The sequence below is a fragment of the Colobus angolensis genome, unplaced genomic scaffold (assembly GCF_000951035.1).
Source record: "Colobus angolensis palliatus isolate OR3802 unplaced genomic scaffold, Cang.pa_1.0 Scaffold18, whole genome shotgun sequence".
NCBI classification, from domain to species: domain Eukaryota; kingdom Metazoa; phylum Chordata; class Mammalia; order Primates; family Cercopithecidae; genus Colobus; species Colobus angolensis.
The window spans coordinates 7,841,856-7,861,808 of record NW_012114932.1 but is presented as its reverse complement, the minus strand read 5'-3'; the positions used below and the strand labels follow the sequence as shown (position 1 = coordinate 7,861,808).

General features: G+C 40.7%; 1 protein-coding gene across 3 annotated transcripts in view; it reads left to right on the top strand.

The window, feature by feature from the left end:
* The window catches only part of OSBPL1A (oxysterol binding protein-like 1A), a 237,844-nt gene that overhangs the window by 109,429 nt on the left and 108,462 nt on the right, over positions 1-19,953 (top strand). For 2 of the 3 annotated variants that reach the window (XM_011939267.1, XM_011939268.1), the window contains one exon: positions 4,873-4,979. In XM_011939267.1, coding sequence (XP_011794657.1) covers positions 4,873-4,979 — 107 coding nt within the window. Of the gene's footprint in view, positions 1-4,872; positions 4,980-13,526; positions 14,137-19,953 lie in introns of those variants that run through there. The other variant, XM_011939269.1, reaches the window with a different exon arrangement.

Genomic DNA, 19,953 nt, shown 5'->3' with positions numbered 1-19,953 from the left:
GTATTTTTTGTAGAGACGGTGTTTCGCCATGTTGCCCAGGTTGTAGTCACATTCCCTTTTTTTCTTTTCTTTTTGAGGCGGAGTCTCGCTCTGTCACCCAGGCTGGAGTGCACTGGCACGATCTCGGCTCACTGCAAGCTCCGCCTCCTGGATTCACGCCATTCTCCTGCCTCAGCCTCCCCAGTAGCTGGGACTACAGGCGCCTGCCACCACGACCGGCTAATTTTTTTGTATTTTTAGCAGAGACGAGGTTTCACCGTGTTAGCCAGGATGGTCTCTATCTCCTGACCTCCTGCCTGCCTCGGCCTCCCAAAGTGCTGGGATTACAGGCGTGAGCCACTGCGCCTGGTCGCAAAATATATTTTCTTGTGCCACAAGTGAAAAACAAAATGTAGTTAAAAATTACTTATTTCTCAATCTACCCCAATCAACCAACCCATAGTAATATAAATGAAAAAGTTTTCATTTCACATTTTTAAACTAAAGAACCATAATAATTTTAAGGTAAAATATAATAACTTGAAGCTATTTGGATTCAGATTATATTTTACATTAAAAGAATTATGGTAGCAAAGGGTGGAATGAGATATTTTATTAGTTTTATTATTCATTTAATAAATATTTGAGAGGTTTTATTTTGGCAAAGCTTGGTGTTTGGATGGAGATAAGGAGGTTGAGAGTTTACAGAGGGTGGCAGAGAGACAACATAGGTACAGTGCCTCACGCACCTATAACAAGGGGGTGTGGCCGCTGTTGGAGTCTAGGAGCAGCTACTGTCATGTCCCATGGTGATATTTTGTTGTTGTTTTTAGAGACAGGGTCTTGCTCTGTCGCACAGGCTGAAGTGCAGTGGTGTGGTCATAGCTCGTTGCAACCTTGAACTCCTGGGCTCAAGTGATCCTCCTGCCTTGACTTCCCAAAGTGTTGGCATTACAGGCGTGAGCCACTGCACCCAGTCTCTACAGTGATATTTAAGGAAGGCTTCCTGGGGGAGAATGGCATTTGAACTAGGCCTTGAAAGAAAATAATTTTTTTTTTTGTCAAGTAAGATAATTATTTCCAATGTTCAAGTAAGATTTCAGTATTCAGCATTCAACATCCAGTATTCAACAATATTTTGAAGACTGTTTTTAGGTAAACAAACATTTCCAGGAGAACAATCTGGCTGAAACAAATTTAGTTTATTGAGCATCTTAAATGTTAGGCTAAGGAAATGTGGACTTTTTTTTTACACTAGGATAACAGTGGAGGTTATCTGTACAAGGGGTTAATTTGTTCACATAAAGAAACAAGTGTCTTCCCACTGTTTTAAAAACGTACCCAATTAAAAATTGTTCAGTGTATTCATGAAAAACGACAGATTGTGAGCTTTTTATGTCTCTAAAGTTAAGCTTTTCCAATACGATCTTCTCACAGCTTTCATGACTTTAAAAACATTTTTAGTACAAAAAATAACGTTTTTCCTGAAAATCAACAGCATCAAATTCTTATAGCAGGCCAAATAAGGCAACATACTGGCCTTTTTGCATTTATTCATGACAGTTTAGTCTCTAAATATTAACCAGCTAAAACATATTTGCAGTGATTCCCAGTTGGTCACTTTTCTAGAAGCTTAGCAATTTTAATTTTTTTAAATTAACATTATGTAAACATCATTCTATAAGAAACGTGCCAGTGTGAGTTGAATGGACCCTGATGTGCTATACTGCAGTGTGGCATACGGCAAGGTTCAGCAATTCTTAAATTGTTCCACTGTGGAAGTTCACTTCAAAAATCTTGTTTTAACACTAGATTGTCAGAGAAATGAGGTAACATTTAACTCTTTTGGACAAAAGAATTCGACATTCTCTTAATGGTGGATTTTTATGAAAACCTCTTTATATATATATATATATATGTATGCATACATATATTCGGAATATTTTTTGAAACCTTGCAGAACCAGTATTTTCAAACATTTGTAAGTATTCCTAAGCATGTATTTGAACAATTAATGTTTCTTCATGTTAACAAATATCTAAAGTTTATGAACTATCTAAAACAGACAAAAACAGGATGATTAAGCTTATGACGGTGTTTAATAAAAAAACGATATCTATGAATGGTTATGCTTCTGTCTTCCTGTCATTTATGCCCTGAAAGTGGAAAATGACTAGATTACCCAGAAAATGTATGGAAGGCATAGGCTGTGTCTGTTTCTTCTGGTACTTGGTCCACAGTTCATGTTGCGACATCTGTTCAGGCACTATTTAAGTCATATGGCACCTAGCATATGGTACTCTCTTTTTCTATTTAGCAACTAAGTAGAGAATAAATCTTCACAATGTGTATCAGAGGTTCAAAATGGAAAATAAAGTCTGTAAAGTCAAATTTGTTTTAGAATATGGTAGTTTTCAATTAGTTGGGCTTTATTAAAGAAGCTAACAAGAGAAAACTATTCTGTAAGATGTATTTTGTAAGATGTAAACTGTGGCAAAATATCATTTGGCCTTCATATCCGTGTGTGTGTGTGTGTGTGTGTGTGTATATATATATATATATATTTTTTTTTTTTTTTTTTTTTTTTGAGATGGAGTCTCACTCTGTCTCCCAGGCTGGAGTGCAGTGGCACCATCTCCGCTTACTGCAAACTCCACCTCCCGGGTTGAAGCGATTCTCCTGCCTCAGTCTCCCGAGTGGCTGGGATTACAGGCGCCCACCACCATGCCCAGCTAATTTTCGTATTTTTAGTAGAGATGGGGTTTCACCATGTTGGCCATACTGGTCTTGAACAGTAGTATAGAAAACTTGAACTCCTGGGCTCAAGCGATCCTCCTGCCTCAGCTTCCCAAGTAGCTGAGACTACAGGTGCACACTACCATGCCCAGCTAATTTTTAAATTTTTTGTAGAGATGAAGCCTTACTTTTTTGCTCAGGCTAGTCTTGAAATCCTGGCCTCAAGTGATCCTTTTACCTTGGCCTCTCAAAGTGTTGGTGTTACACACATAAGCCACCCTGCCTCGCCCTAGCTGTAATCTTGTGTCTTTTAACAAATCTTGTTCTGTCCCCACCTTTTAGTTATTTTTTGATGAAAAGACTTCTTAAATGTTAAGACTTTTATTTGACAGAAGGGACAGATTTAAAGTATCTTAATGTATAATTAACAAAATATCAGAAACCATTTCAACTAAGTACATTTCTTTTGCATTAATCTGGACATGATACTTGTTTTTAAGTGATATATATACACTTTGCACCTTCCTCTTGTCAATATTTTGTTTTTGTTTTTTATTTTTAATGAGTAAATGGGTTAAGGTTTTCTTTAGAGGACCAGGGCATATACTGATACTACCATTTCTTTATTCCCAACTTAAACATATACTCAATGGTACTGGACCTTCATAGGAACACATTTTTGAGAGTGAAAAGAACTACTTACGCCAAACAGTGGTTCAAATAGGAAGTAGAGTTAATGCTGTTTTCAGATATGTTAACCACCATGATAACTACAGAATTATTTTTGTTTCTTTTTAGTACTTGCTTTTGAAGAAAATTACTTATCTACAAAGGAAATTTTAATGTTTTATAAGGATTGCTGTCAGTTCTTCTTGTCAGTTGTTTTTCTTAAACATTACATTGTTATTTAATTCCGACAAACTTTTTGTTTTGTCTTGGTGCTTCTTGTAGGGCAGTGCTCCCCAACTTTTTTGGCACCAGGGACTGGTTTTGTGGAATACAGGTTTTCCATGGACTCGGGGGTAAGGGTGGGAGTGGGGCTGGGGAGATGGTTTTGGGCTCAAACTGTTCTACCTCAGATCATCAGGCATTAGATACTCATAAGGAGCCCACGACCTAAATCCCTCATATACACAGTTCGCAATAGGGTTCGTGCTCTCATGAGAATCTAATGCCGCCACTGATTTGACACGAGGCAGAGCTCAGGTGGTGATGCTCACTCACCCTCCGCTCACCTCTTGCTGTGTGGCCGGGTTCCTAGCAGGACCACAGACCAGTACTGATCTGCAGCCCGGGTTTGGGGACTTCTGTTGTAGGGTATAGACCTTTCTAGGATAAGGCTTCATTCTTTCTTTTTCTGTACCAATTTATGTGCCCTAAATAAAGTGTGTGCTTAATAATGATGCCCAAGAAATATATGAGACCAGGCTCAGTGGCTCACGCCTGTAATCCCAGCACTTTGGGAGGCCAAGGTGGAAGGATCATGTGAGGTCAGGAGTTCGAGACCAGCCTGGCCAACGTTGTGAAACCCCATCTCTACTGAAAATACAAAAAAAAGTTAGCCAGGCATGATAGCGTGTGCCTGTAGTCCCATCTACTCTGAAGGCTGAGGCAAGAAAATCTGTTGAACCCAGGAGGTGGAGTTACAATAAGCCGAGATTACTCCACTGTACTCCAGCCTGGGCCACAGAGTGAGACTCTGTCTCAAAAAAAAAAAAAAAGTCAGGCACAGTGGCTCACACCTGTAATCCCAGCACTTTGGGAGACTGAGGTGGGCACATCATGAGGTTAGGAGTTCGAGGCCAGCCTGGCCAATATGGTGAAACCCCGTCTCTACTAAAAATACAAAAATTAGCTGGGTGTGGTGGTACGTGCCTGTAGTACCAGCTACTCGGGAGGCTGAGGCAGAAGAATTGCTTGAAGCCTGGAGGCAGAGGTTGTAGTGAGCCAAGATTGCACCACTGTACTCCACCCTGGGCAACAGAGCGGACTCTGTCTCAAGGGAAAAAAAAAAAGAAAGAAAGAAAAGAAACATATGTTTTGCTTAAGATAGCTAGATGGAAAGATGAGGTTAATAGATATGAGTATTTTTGTGGTCCTAGTTAACCTTAAGATTCCTTAAAATCCCATTCACTGTATTTATTTTTTTATTTATAGAAATGCTTCCATCATTTCTTCAGAAAGTTGAAGTTGTCTCAGAAGCTTCTAGAGAAACTTGTGTAGCTTTGAGTGATTGCCTTAATCTCTTCACTAAACAAGAAAGGGTAGGTAGTTCAGAATTGAATTTGTAAAATCATTGTTTGGATGTTGCATGCGTGGTTGTCCATGAAGTCATTGCTTTCAAATTGTTCAAAGGTAGGAAAATATTAGTATTGACAAAGGAAAGCTTCATTTGTCACCAAAATTTAGAACTTATTTATTATTGATTAAGCAGGATGAAATAACTTGTGTTCATATCTTTTGAATTTGTTGATGTAGCCATATTTAATAAGTATACTTAAAATTGATCAACTCAGGATTGTTGTGACACTTCAATAACAGAGATGTGAAAATACTCTAGAAACGGAAGGTCTTTACATTAAAAAATACTTTTATTTAGGAAATAGAGTACTATCATATTTATCTATGTAAACTAAGCTCAATGGATTAAATATTTTTTGTGTTCTTTCCCCTCACTCTCTTACCTTTAACAGTTTGCCATTTGCTTTTCTAAATATGAGTAAGGGCTGAGCGTGGTGGTTCATGCCTGTAATTCCAGCATTTTGGGAGGCTGAGGTGGGCAGATCATCTGAAGTCAGGAGTTCGAGACCAGCCTGTCCAACATGATGAAACCCCGTCTCTACCAAAAAATACAAAAATTAGGCCAGACGCGGTGGCTCACGCCTGTAATCCCAGCACTTTGGAAGGCTGAGGCAGGCAATCACTTGAGGTCAGGAGTTCGAGACCAGCCTGGACAACATGATGAAACCCCATCTCTACTAAAAATACAAAAATTAGCCAGGCGTGGTGGCGCACACCTGTAATCCAGCTACTTGGGAGGCTGAGGCATGAGAATTAGTTGAGCCTGGGAGGTGGAGGTTGCAGTAAGCTGAGATTGCACCACTGCACTCCAGCCTGGGTGATGGAGTAGACTCTGTCTCAAAAAAAAAAATTAGCCAGAGAATCTTTTGAACCCAGGAGGTGGAGGCTGCAGTGAGCCGAGATCGTGCTACTGTACTCCAGCCTGGGTGACAGAGTGAGACCCTATTTCAAAAAAAAAAAAAAAGAAGAAAAGAAAACCAAATATAAGTAAGAGTGATATGTTGTATGCTGAGCTATTAGTGATTCTTTTTCAAAGGATTGAAAAGTTACAAAGATGTGTTTTAGTTGCCAGAGTTAGGATTTTTCTTGTTTTGCTGTTTTTCCCCTCATTTTTATGATTTCAATGTAAGTCAAGTGTCAATAGGCTTTCTTTTCCATTTTGTTAATTTTTATATATATGTCTAATCTTCAGTATTTTAGATTAAGATACCAAATTGTTTTAGTTTACTTGTACCTTTTGGTTAGAGATTAGGTTTCAGTAAAAAGAGAGATGAAATTGCTTTTATATATTTTCCTCTAATACGTAAAGATTTAAAATTTTATTTCCTCATGATTAGAAAGGGATCCTTATGAATTCATATACAATTTCACAGGGTCTCACTGTGTTGCCCAGGCTGGAGTGCAGTGGCACAGTCATGGCTCACTGCAGCCTCTGCCTCCTGGGCTCAAGTGATCCTCCCACCTCAGCCTCACACGTAGCTGGGACTACTGGCCTGCACCATGATGCCCAGCTAATTTTTGCTTTTTTTTTTTTTTTTTTTTTAAGACATGGGCCTTTCTATGTTGCTCAGGTTAGTCTTGAACTCCTGGATGCAAGCCATCTGCCCAACTCGGCCTCTCAAAGTGCTAGGATTACAGGCATGAGCCACCATGGCAAGCATATACTAATTTTTAAATGCTGTGTTTGCTATATGTAGCACCAATTCCACATATTAATTTATTTGGAAAATAAGACAAATGTGGAAAAAAATAATCATTTAAAACAAACTTACCAAAAATCTTTTAATAGAATTATATTAACTATCACAGGAAAACATAATTGTTCATTAAACATTTCAAATGGTTGATTTTTTTAATACTGTTTGAAAGTATCCCTCCTCAGCACTTTTATTTTTGGTGGTTTGCAAATTTCATGTGCAAGTTTATTTAAATAACAGGTGATTTAGTGTTATAAATAAATTTGATCAGGATGGTTGCATTGAGAATATCTTTGAAATTAATAAAATATGATATCATAGGATTCATGACATATTTAGTACATTGTAAAACCACATTTCACTCACGTCTCTTATGTGGTACCTAACGGATGTATCGATAGCTTTTTTGTTCTAGAGATGTATGGTTTTAAGGCTGAACATTAGACTGGAAGTAACATGTTATGTTGGTGCATGTTTAATTTCTGAAGCAATCAACCTATTCTATTTTTTAAACTCTCTGCTTAAAAAATAGCCTAATTCTTTCTCTTTGTGAAAATCTAGATGTGCAAGAGTATTAGCCTAAAGTTTAGGCTAATTGACCTCTTTTAGCCTCTTAAATTTATCATGAGGATTAAATAAGATAATGTAAGCAAAATACTTAGCATAGTACCAGACACAAAGTAAGCCCTGAATAAAAGTTAACAGTTATCGCAAGATCTTAACTAATTAACATTTGTAGCCTCTCTTTTCTGATAGTATCTTAGAGCTTTTATGTGTGTAACATTGGATTTACCTTGTTTTGGGAGAAAGTAGCATTGTCTAAAGAACTTTTATTTGACCACTATCATTGGAATGATCATGTTGTGTTTCCATTCTTGTTATTTAAATGACACCGCTACTTCACTTCTCTGAACCTTGTGTTCATCTTTTAAATAAGGGAAACCATGTAGCAAGCTTTTAGAAGCACTGGTCTGAAAGTCTGATGGACCCGTTTTAAATCTCAGTCTTTCTCTAACTTTTCTGCAACTGTGGGACAAGTTTCTGTAAAATGAAAATAAACACCTCAGAGTTGGGTGTGGGCATCAACTCTATGTAGGTGAATGATACATATATAGACGTTAGCATAGTGCGTGGAACACAGTATTCTGTTTAGTAACTAGCATTTAATGTTTCAAACTTTTGGAATATATTTAAGATATCTTCTGAGTAATTATATGAAATGTCAACTCCATGAAACACTTAGAATCCATGGATTTCCTTCTCAACAATAAGATAAACAGTGAGAAGGCACTGCAAAATTTTGAAAGGTAAGTGGCATTTCTAAAGTTAGTCTTTCAAATGCATAAGGATTACAGCATGGGAATTTAACAGCGTAATCGAGGTCAGAGTGGTGTAATTATGTGCTGTAATACCTTATTTGGCATTATAAATTACATTTCTCTTATCTGGAAATTTTATTAAAAGAGCAGACGTAAGCTTTGAAGACCTACAGCCCTGGCTCTAATTCCTGGCTCTGCTATTTACTCTCTTTGACTCAGTTTTAAAATACAATCTCCTATTTAAGATGGTGACCAATCAAAGGGATTGTTTTGAAGAGTAAATGCAATCATATTGGTAAAACACCTCTGTAGGGACTGGCACAAAACAGGGATCCGGTAGATGTAAGTGACCCCAGCCCCCACAGCAGCAACGCTGTTTTTATTCTAGTCTTTTCTGATGGCCGTTATTCTAAATGTTCCACATTTACTTCCTAATCTAAAATTTTACAACTTAATTTTATGTTTCTTTCTTTTTTTTTTTTTTTTTTACAAACGCTTGTCAGGCCATAATTTTACATTTTCTAGGTGTCTCGAGATTGGCCTTTTGTGCGTCAATAATTACTCTGTGCCTTAATACAGAGATGTCCTCAGGGGATAATGTTTATACGAGTCTGTGTTTTTCTACTAAATGGCCCGGTCCTGCCCATGGTTTTTGAGCTCTTGGTTGCTCTTTATAGGTTTTTTAAAATTACCTCTCTTGATTTTTCAAATTAACTGTGTACCTGCCTCTAGCAGTGGAATACTGATGCCTTCTGATGTACTCTTTCTAAGCTCCCATTTATTAAAAAGAAAACCAGATAACCAAACTCCATAAAATTATGTCCAGTCAGAGTAAACTGGCTCTCTGTGAGAATCTTGGGGGGTTACAGTGTGTGCAGGCCTTCATGCCTTCTATTTCTGTGGTACGTGGGGGTTTTTTGCTTATTTGAGGATGTACTGATATGACCTACATAATCGAGGTGTTCATAGGAGCTGTAAATAAATGAGGCATTATTGTAGGAAGATTTTATTTGTAAGTAAAACTGCTCATGCCTGTAATCCCAGCACTTTGGGAGGCTGGGGGGCGGGGGGGTGGATCACCTGAGGTCAGGAGTTCGAGACTAGCCTGGCTAACATGGTGAAACCCCATTTCTACTAAAAATACAAAAAATGAGCCGGGTGTGGTGGTAGGCGCCTGTAATCCCAGCTACTCGGGAGGCTGAGGCAGGATAATCTGTTGAACTCGGGAGGTGGAGGTTGCAGTGAGCCGAGATTGGGCCATTGCACTCCAGCTTGGGCAACAAGAGCGAAACTCTGTCTCAACAAAACAAAAAAACAAACAAAAAAACTGTTTATGCTGTTGAGAAAATGGCAATATATAAAATACTTTGTAAAGTTTGTGGTTGATCTACTGAAGAAAAACCTAGATACTGTTTTTAGGGTGGTTTTCTTGGAAACAGTATAACAGAATGTGAGTGCTGGGTCTTTCTTAGCCTGGTCTAAGAGTTCCATTCAAAATGCCAGAAACTGGTTTCTGGAATTACATTTGTTTCTGTAGTTTTCCTTGCCAGAGGATGCCCTCCTCATTTTGTGTACTATCGAGCTTCCTTGATGTTAGTCATACCAATTTTTCCAAGGTAAGAACTGCCCATTTAAAGTTAGTATAAGCTCACTTATTAAGTGTTTTATACATATTTCATGTTAAATCTCCTGACTACTGAAGAGCTGTGACCCAACTGTATGCCTAGAATGAGAGTGGTGCCGGCCAGGCACGGTGGCTCATGCCTGTAATCCCAGCACTTTGGGAGGCTGAGGCAGGTGGATCACCCGAGGTTAGGAGTTCGAGACCAATCTGACCAACATGGTGAAACCTTGTCTCTACTGAAAATGCAAAAAATTAGCCGGGCGTGGTGGCAGGCATCTGTAATCCCAGCTACTTGGGAGGCTGATTGAGGAGAATCACTTGAACCCAGGAGGCAGAGATTGCAGTGAGCCGAGATTGCACCGTTGCCCTCCAGCCTGGGCAACAGAGCGAGACTCCATCTCAAGAGAAAAAAAAAGAGAGTGGGATTAATTTTGTGGTATAATGGAAAGATTCAGACCCTACATTGGAACTGTCTGAAGGGTTGGAATTCTGTACTGCTTCTTTGGACCGGACACTGCTATCTTTGAAGAGAAATCATGTGTTCATATGGACTTACAGCTCTACAAAGTCACGATCTCTTCCATTCATTTCATTTCCCGTGCTGTCAGGCAGTCCTGTAGTCATTTTGTGACCCTGATATCTTTTGTTTCCTAATGTTCTTAACAGCTCTTTTGGGACTGCACCCCTCTCTGGCCCTCTGTCTCTGTAGTCCTCTCAGATCTCTTTCCACTCTGAGCAGAATTCCTTTGTTAAACATGAGGAAGTCACTGTAGATGGCTCCACTCCCTACCACTCTTCACTCCAGTTTTTATCTGCATCTGCTCTTACCCTTTCTTCTTGCCTTTTGCTGGAGGCATCTGTCTCCTTACATTCTGCTTCTCTGGGGACCTTGCTTCAAAAAATAGCTCCTCTCTTTGGAATTCTCTACCCCCTTATTTATAGCTTTTGTCTATCTCCCTGCATCCTTTTCCAATTCCAATTTTGAAAATGTGATACTTTCTGTTTCTACTTCTTAATTTTCAGCAAGTCCACCGAAACTGTTCTCGCCAGTATTTCCTTACTGTTAAACCAGAGGACATTTAAAAATTGTCTTGCTTGTCCTCTGAAGGGCCTGGCATGTGACTACTTCCTGTTTTTTGGAATTCCGCTGTGGCTTCCATAGTGCCACCTCTTTTGGCTTCTCCTTCCTCAGTAGCAGCTCCCTCTCAGTCACCTTTTTTTTTCTTTTTGAGATGGAGTCTTACTCTGTTGCCCAGGCTGGAGTGCAGTGGCACCATCTTGGCTCACTACAACTTCAGCCTCCCGGGTTCAAGCGATTCTCCTGCCTCAGCCTCCTGAGTAGCTGGGATTATAGGTGCATGCCACCACACCCAGCTAATTTTTTGTATTTTAGTAGAGATGGGGTTTCACCATGTTAACCACGCTGGTCTCAAACTCCTGACCCGAAGTGATACACCCGCCTCGGCCTCCCAAAGTGCTATGATTACAGGCATGAGCCACCACGCCTGGCCTCAGTCACCTTCCAAAGCATTTTTCATCTGCCTATGTATTAAATGTTAGTTAGGTTTCTGTGAGTGACCTTCTTACTCTTCACATTCTCCCTGGATGATCTCACCTACTCCTTTAACTAGAATTTCCTGAGGACTCAGATGTCTCCACTTCAGACTTCTCCTGAGTTGTGATCTAGTATATCCAGCTGCCTTTTGAACATTTACATATGCTTACATCAGAAGCATTTCAAAACCAATGTGTCTTAAACTGAGTTATCCATTCAACTCATAGACTTGCGCCACCCATTCAGTAATTCAGGCCAGGATCATGGGAACTGGCTTCAGTTCATCCTCCTCCTTCCTCCCTATCTTGATTCAAGTCCTGTCAATTTTTTTTTTTTTTTTTTTTAAAGAAGGAGTCTTGCTCTGTTGCCCAGGCTAGAGTGCAGTGGCACAATCTTGGCTCACTGCAACCTCTGCCTTCTGGGTTTCATCAGTTCTCCTGCCTCAGCCCCCCGAGTAGCTGGGATTACAGGCACACACCACCACACCCAGCTAATTTTTGTATTTTAGTAGAGACAGGGTTTCACCATGTTGGCCAGGCTGGTCTAGAACTCCTGACCTCAAGCGATCTGCCTGTCTCAGCCTCTCAATGTGCTGGGATTATAGGTGTGAGCCACCGCACCCGGCCCAATGTGATCTTTTTATGTCTTGGTTGCCTATCTCCCTTTGCTCTGTCTTCCCTGACTCCAGCATACTGTTCCCTATTGCTGTTCTGTGAGATAAATTCTCAAGGTTGCTCTGTTGCATGACTGTAACCATTTCCTCATCCAGGCTCCACCCTTCAAAGCTAGGTGAGGTGTCCCTGCTGCTCCATGAGTTTCTGGCTGTCATAGCATTTATCACATTGTATCATTATATATTCACAAACTGGAGCTCCCTAAGGAAGCAACTGTATCTTAGTTATTTTTGTAGCGTGGTACTTGGCATGTGGTAGATGGTGAATAAATATTCGAATGAATGAATAATGAATGTACAAAGGAAAAGATTCAGGCTTTGGGATCAGACCAATCTGGATCTAAACTCTGTTACCTCAACCTTGAACAAATGAATATATGTTTAGGAATTCTGTTTCCACATCTGAAATTGAGCACATATATGTGTTATTTTATGTGAGGTGCTTCAGTACAGTACCCAACACGTTTAGGGCCCATGTAGATTGCCTTTTAAAACAAGAAGGTAATTAGTTGTTCATTGTTTTGCTACCTAGCACTACTTTTATAAACTGAGTTTATTCTCTAATTTTCAGGGCCTAGGGAGAGATTCTGTAGCAGAAACTCCTCTTTCCATATGTGATTTTTCCAAATACAGTAACTTATTATTTCGAGTGAGAAAAGAAAAAGAAATAAACTGTCTTTTTAAAGATGCCATGAGGCTGGGCGTGGTGGCTCACGCCTGTTATCCCAGCACTTTGGGAGGCCGGGGCAGGTGGATCACTTGATGCCAGGAGTTGGAGACCAGCATGATCAGCATAGCAAACCCCCCGACTCTACTAAAAATACAAAAAATTAGCTGGGCGTGGTGGCGCAGGCCTGTAATCCCAGCTACTCAGGAAGCTGAGGCATGAGAATCACTTGAACCCAGGAGGTGGAAGTTGCAGTGAGCTGAGATTGTGCCACTGCACTCCAGCCTGGGCGACGGAGCAAGACTGTCCCCAAAATAAATAAATAAATAACAAATGAAAACATGCCATGAAACCTCACTGACATTCATTCCTAATTTTCCCAGCATGGCCTGGAATGGTCTTTAACACATTCTAGGTCTGCAGTGCAATTACAGCTACCACCAATTACAGTGGGACTTAAAGTACCTAGGATCTGTGCAAGAAATATTTAATTTTGTTCATTTTTACTCTGAACTCACTAAAGTATGAGGACAGATTTATATACTTTAGTAAGGTGAAAGGTTTGAAACATGTTGAAACAAAAATATTTTTTTCCCTCCATCAGAGTGTTACAGTTAACCATAAATTTCATTAACCCGAACATCCCACTTAAGTGTGGTATTTGGGTGGTGGGGTTTCCTGTCCTCTGAACCTTTGCCCTTCAAGCCTGGCTGGAATAATTTTACCTAAGTAGATTTCACGGTAGTAGGATTAATACCGTTGTTTTCCTTGTTGCTCAGTGTCCCAACTAGGGTATAAACAATAAATATGTGAAGACTGCCTTTCAGTCTTGGTTTTGGAACCGTAAACGCGAACGCATCAGCATAAGCCTGAGTAAGTGACAGGCAGGACTGGAGAGAAGATTCCTTTGCTTTCCAGTTTCCCGAGGGGCGGGCTGGCAAAAAAAAAAAAAAGAAAAAAGAAAAAAAAAAGTTGCCAGGGCCGGTGTCTCCAGGAGAGGGCCGAGCGCACAGCCGCTCTAGGACCTCGCAGGCGCCTCGGTGCGGCGCTCACGCAGAGCCCAGGGAGCAGTCCCCGACCTCTCCTCGGAGGGCCCTGCAGGCTTCCCCGGCCGTCCCTACCTGCGCCTCCGCCCGCCAGCGGCACTGGGGAAGGGGAGGAGCGGCCCGGACGCGGCCGCAGCGCGCAGAGAGCCGCCCGCCGCAGGCCTTGCTGCCGCCCGCCCGCGCACTCCCTGCGAGCCCCGGAGGGCGGGTCTGCGGCCGAGCCAGCGGCGGCCGAGGGGTAGCTCGGACCTTCACAGCCCGGGCGGGCGCGGCGCGGGAGTCCTGGGCCGCTGGCGGGCAACGCCTCTGCGCGACTTCGCTGGAGAAGGCGGGCGCTGCTGCCCGGCCGGAGCCAGGGGCGGGCTGCGAGAAGGTGACTTAGGGAGACCTTGCGGGCCGCCCTGGGTCGCGCCTCCCGGATCGGCTCGGCTCGGCTCGACTGGAGGGGAGGAGGAGGAGCAGGCCGGGCGCATTCGTGCTGGAGCTTGCGAGGAGCGCAGGGTGGAGCGTGCCAGCCGGGGTCCTCGGATCTGGCCCAGGTAGGTGGGTGTATTTGCAGCTCGGTGGCTTTGCGGGGCAGCCTGGGGCCACGGAGGACTCCGGGGGAGGGAGCGGGGAGAGCGGCCAGACTTGATCCAGGGATGCGAGTAGATCCAAGAATAGTTGGATGTGTGTGTGCAGAGTGGGGTGCAGCCGCGGGCGCGTGGGGAGGGGTGCACCAGCCGGGAGACCCTGTTCTTCCCAGTGCGGGTCTCCCTGCCGTGGGGATCCTGCAGGAAGAGCCCCTGGGGAAAAAGCCCGTGGACTGATGTGTTTTTCAGCTGAATATTGGTATTAGGTCCAGAAGGGCTGGAGTGGGAGGAGTAAGACAGTGAAAGACATTATTGTCCTAAATAACCTTCCAAGTTAGTGATTTTTCGCATGGCTCTGCTCGGGCTGACATTGAGATGAACTTACCATCCGCTGCTCAGAGGCCGCTGAAATTCCAAGAATACGAGAAGTGCATGAGCGGATTAAGGAGAGAAAGGGAAATTCTATTTGTGTTGGGGAATGGGGAGGTGGCTTTTAACTTTAGTGTTTTGATTAAGGATTTTTGATTACTCATAGGCTTTCTGTGTAGCCTAAATCAGTGGGGATCACGTTTCCTAGCGTTCAGAGCATGTGGCTAGTTGTTTTGTGCTTTCTGTTGTGCTGGATTTTTCTGGGTTTGGAGAGAGGGTCAGGAGAGGAACATACCAGGGAAGAGCTTAGTACAGCTTTTCTGAGTTATTAAGGCTATTAAAAGTTTCTTAATTTTAATTAGGTTCAAAGACTGAATTAAGGCATTGCTTAGCAGGAATCTTTTTTGAGGGAGAAAAATGCTTGAAATGTGTGTTGGTGGAATAATGTGTAGGCTGGAATACGGGGCGAGGTGGGGGGTGTCTAAATGTAAACTTTCTTTCCATTTTGAGAACACACCGAAGTTAATCTCCCCTCCAAGTCAAATTTGATTTTTAGCCCCTAAGCTGGTGTCTTTGGCAAGGTAACTCAATTTCTGTTTAGTGGATATTTAATCTGAGCGTAAGACCAGGGAGCTATTTCAGCCTCTGTCCCAGTGCTACTTTTGCCAGACTGGAGTTTTAAAGGAACTTGGATCAGCCTGAATATAGTTTCTGGACTTTAGTCTCCCCTGTTTAGAAACCTTTGAAAGGTTAAATTTAGGAGATTGTATTGACAGTGAAAGTGACTCATAATTTCTTTGCCCCCAGTTGTGAGCCCTGCATAATGCAGGGGAAATAAAAAAGCCTGTTAGATGTTCCATATTAAAGCAAAGGTCTTATTAATATTCAAGGTAGTTTATAAATAGTATGAGCATGTTTAAATATTGTGCATAACTGAGAAAATATTTATGCAACATCATAATCTAAGCTCCATGTACAGTTTTTGACATTTATCATTTACATTCTTTATGAAAAGGTTAGCTAAACTTACTACTTCTGGCACTCAAATATATGACTGTTTATTAGCTTTCTGAGGATTATAAGAAATATTTTAATTCCTTTAAAAAATAGAAATTTAGAATTGTTATTCAGTCCACATTATTCAACATATATTCCTAAAATTTTCAGTTCATTTTATATATAGTCCAGAGATAACAGCTGTAAATTAATTTTGGAAGCAGCTAGGACATAAGTTATAAATAAAATGAAGTTTATGTAAACTGAAGCTGGATTTCATTGTGATAACTTTTGGGGAATTTCTGAACAAAATGCATAAGGTTTTAATTAGCATGGTTGTGTGTGTGTGTGTGTGTGTGTGTGTGTGTGTGTGTGTGTGTTAGGCTTGTTATGCTTGATGTGACTCAGGATCTATCCTGATAAGTTTTTGTATCTCACAATGGTACCAAGACTGTAATCTGCACGTGACTGTATTTGTCTTATTCCGTACCATATTCCTAATATAGAATGCAGTGCCTGGCTTGTATGCTGATGAATTTTGCATAAGTTATATAGGCAGACATAATTTTCCTTTCATTTTAACTTCAGAGTCTTAAGGCTGTAACCCCTATACATTTTCATAATGGTCCATTGAGGATTTGATGTCTGTTACTTTCTGTGACATTTTTTTGAGTCATTTGATAAATATTTATAGATTGTTTACCTTATAAGAGATGGCTAGACCAGTCTCTTCGTAAAACTAGATGACTAAAATCTGTTTAGTCATCTGACTTATACGGGCATCAGGTGATGAAATAAATTCTTACAGAAGGTGCAACATACCCAGAAACAATAGAAGAGGGTAAATTTTAGCAAATCATTCATTAAGACTGGAATGAGGGGAAAGAATAAAGTCCAGTCTAAAAGATAGAAGCAGGGTTCTTTTGAAGGACTTTGTAAGGTGCTTATAGAGTTCGAAACTTATCTTGGGCAGTTAGTCACTGAAAGATTTTAATCAGATTTAATGAGATTTGCTCCTTATGAGAAGGATTAGAGAGGAACACAGGCCTGCAAACAGGACGACCAGGTGCAGGAACTCAGGAGAGATAATCAGGGACTGAACCAAGTTAGTGACTGGGGAGAAGGAAAGGGGGATGCAGAGCAGGAATGCTTCAGAAACAAACATGAATAGGAGCTGGTACTGCAGGGAATGTGGGGAATGAAGGTGGAACCGTAGGTGACACCCAGGTTTATGGCACAAGTCACACTGTATAGAAGATAATTAAGGTAGGGAATTGAGGGAATGTGGAAAGATGAGTTGCCTTTTGGACATGCTAATATTCAAGTAAGGTTGTCCTTAGGTGTCTGATAAAAATTTGGGAATCATTAACATTGGGAGTCACCTAAGTAAACATGGTCATTGAGGTCAAAGGAATGAATAATATCACCTAGGAGAAGGCACTTGAACAAGTTTGAAATCAAAAGATTGAATACTGATACTTAAAAGACAAGTGAAAGAAAGAGAGCCAGTGGAGATGACTGAGAAAAGGTGGCCAGAGAGGCAGGAGGAACTCTAGAACGGGGAGATCAAGGGAGACAAGCCACCCAGAGAACAGGTAAGAACTGAAGCATGTCCATTGTATTTGGTAGCCGGGTGGTCGCTGGAATCTTTTTTTTTTTTTTCTAAAAAAACCAAGACCAAAAAGGATACATGTACAGAACGTGCAGTTTTGTTATATAGGTGTATGTGTGACTTGGTGGCTGGTCATTGAAATCTTTGATGACAGAAGTTTTAGAAGCTTCATATGGGGCCAGGTGCGGTGGCTCACACATGTAATCCCAGCACTTTGGGCGGCTCAAGCAGGTGGATCCCCTGAGTACAGGAATTTGAGACCAGCCTCCGCAGGATAGCGAAACCCCGTCTCTCCCAAGAAAAATATAAAAAATTAGCTGGGTATGGTGGTGTGCACCTGTGGTCCCGGCTACTTGGGAGGCTGAGGTAGGAGGATCACTTGGACCTGGGAAGGGGAGATTGCAGTGAGCTGAGATTGCACCACTGCATTCCAACCTGGGTGATGGAGTGAGACCCTGTCTCAAAAATAAAAAATAAAAAAAAAAGGAAGCTTGACATAAGGAGCCAGATTGCAGCGTGCAAAGGAGTAAATGTGAGGGAGGTAAGGAAACAAATAAGATAGACTTTGTAGACATTCATAATCTGTGGATGATTGTACTTTTATTCCTTTTTTTCAGTTCTTATACCTTTCATTTCTTTTTGTAATTCTTAATTTATTGGCTAGGGCCTTCAGGACAATGTTGCATAGAAGCTGAGATGGTAGGAATTCATATTCATCCTTGATTAAAAAGAAAACCAAAAAGGCATACTTCTAATGATTCACTGTTAAGAATGGTATTTAACAAGTACCATTTACCAGATTTAAAGAGTTTCCTTTCATATATTGTTGAAAATTTTTTTTTATCATTAAAGGATGTTGAGTTTTATCAGATGTTCTTTGGTGTCTATTAAAAGGGTGGTATGGTTTTTTAAATTTGCTAAGCTGGTAAATGACATATTTGGACTTTTTCCAGTGCCAAGCCAGCCATCCTTGTATACTTGGAATAAACCTAATTTGGTTATGATGTATTATCTTTAACATTCTTCTCAATTTGGTTTCCTCTGGATTTTAGTAGCTATTTTAGTATGTATGTTTATAAGTAAGATTGACCTGTAATTTTCTTTTTTTGTTCTGTCCTCATCAGGGTTTAATATATACTGACATCATAAAGTGAATTTAGGAGTATTCCCTCTTTTGCTGTTTTGTATAAAATTGAAATGATCTGTTCCTTGAAGATTTAGAAATTTCTTATAAAACCACCTTATCTTTGTAAAGTTTTTTTTTTTTTTTAAACTACTAACTACATATATTTAATGTTTCTAGGATTATTTTAGTTTTCTGTTTCTTTTTGGGTCAGTTTTGACAAGCTATGTATTTTTAGGAATTCTTTTAAGTTTTGAAATGTATTATAAAGATATTCATAGTTTTCTTTCTTTTTTAACTTAGGTTGGGTCTGTAATATATATCTTTTTTAAACTTTTTCCATTTTCTTTTTTCTAATACTGACTTGGATGTCACCAAAGAAATTTCTTTTCAAATGAATCTCAGCCCCTCCCTATAAGTCTCATTAAAGCTTTTTTTGATTACTTTTCAATGAATGGTCTTCAGTTTCTTATGTATTGCATCTTTTTTATAATTAAATTTTACAGTTATCTATGTCAGTGTAAGTTTTATTTTTTTCTTTAGAACGATTTATTATCCTCTGTCTTTTGAATGTGGATAATTCAAAATTTTTCATTTCTGGATTTCTAGTTGTATATTTTGTAGTTCTAGTATTTTGTAATTTAGTGAATGTATCACTGTTAGCTTTAGCCGTTGGTTTATTTTTTAGACTCTAATAATGTATTTTTGTAGCCTCTGCCTTACCGCCTAAAGAGTGCTTATGAATGGGGTCAAGATAGTATACCCCTAACATTTAAAACACCTAAAATGTACAGAAGGTTTGGACGGCTTCCAAGTTTTTTCTGTGAACCACCTCGTCCTGTTTCTACTGCTTGGCATTTCTGTTTCTTTTCCTCACCTACTGCTCACCTTCTTCCTCTTTTTCCCTCATACTTTCTTTTCTACTCTTGAGTGGTAGAAGAATGACCCTCCTTCCCTTGTTTCCTTTTCCACCTTTTTCCTTTCTCCCTTGTTTTCTCTCTCCTACACTTTGAGGATTTTTCCACCATCTGCTCAACATATTCATTTCCCCCTTTCCTTCTTCTCAGAACCTTGACCCCAACACCAAAGAGGAATAAGCCAGGATAACCTGTGTCTGGTTTTCTTTAGATGCTCAAAGGTTCACCGTTGTTTAACTCATGATCTATTTCTTCTTTATGCAGACCAGCTGAAGACAGAGCCAGGGAGAGTGCGGGGAAAGCCAGGGAAGAAGGCATAAATGATAGAACTCAAACCTGCTATTATATAAGGTCCCCAGGCTAAGGTTTCACTAACAGGGACCCTTTTCTTGCTCTTTGACTCTGGGCAACTTACTCCAAGGCTCATGTTCTTTTGTGTAACATGGAGTCGTTAACACAGACCCTTTCTTTCTACATCACAGGTTGCTGTGACATTCAGATGCAATAAGGGGAAACCCGTCAGTTTCCATGTTTTATTCTGACGAAAATATCTTAAAAGGAACTTGTGCACAAGTTAGGGAGAGAAAGGGAGCAAAACTGGTTTGTGGTATGGTGTGCCGGATGAGAGAAACCCCAATGGGAAGCAGTCGGTGGTGATGGGAATAACAAGAAGCTCAGTGGTTGCGCTCAGTGGTGGAGAGAGATGCAGGGGAGTGGTTGTGCTCAGTGGTGGAGAGAGATGCAGGGGAGTGGTTGCGCTCAGTGGT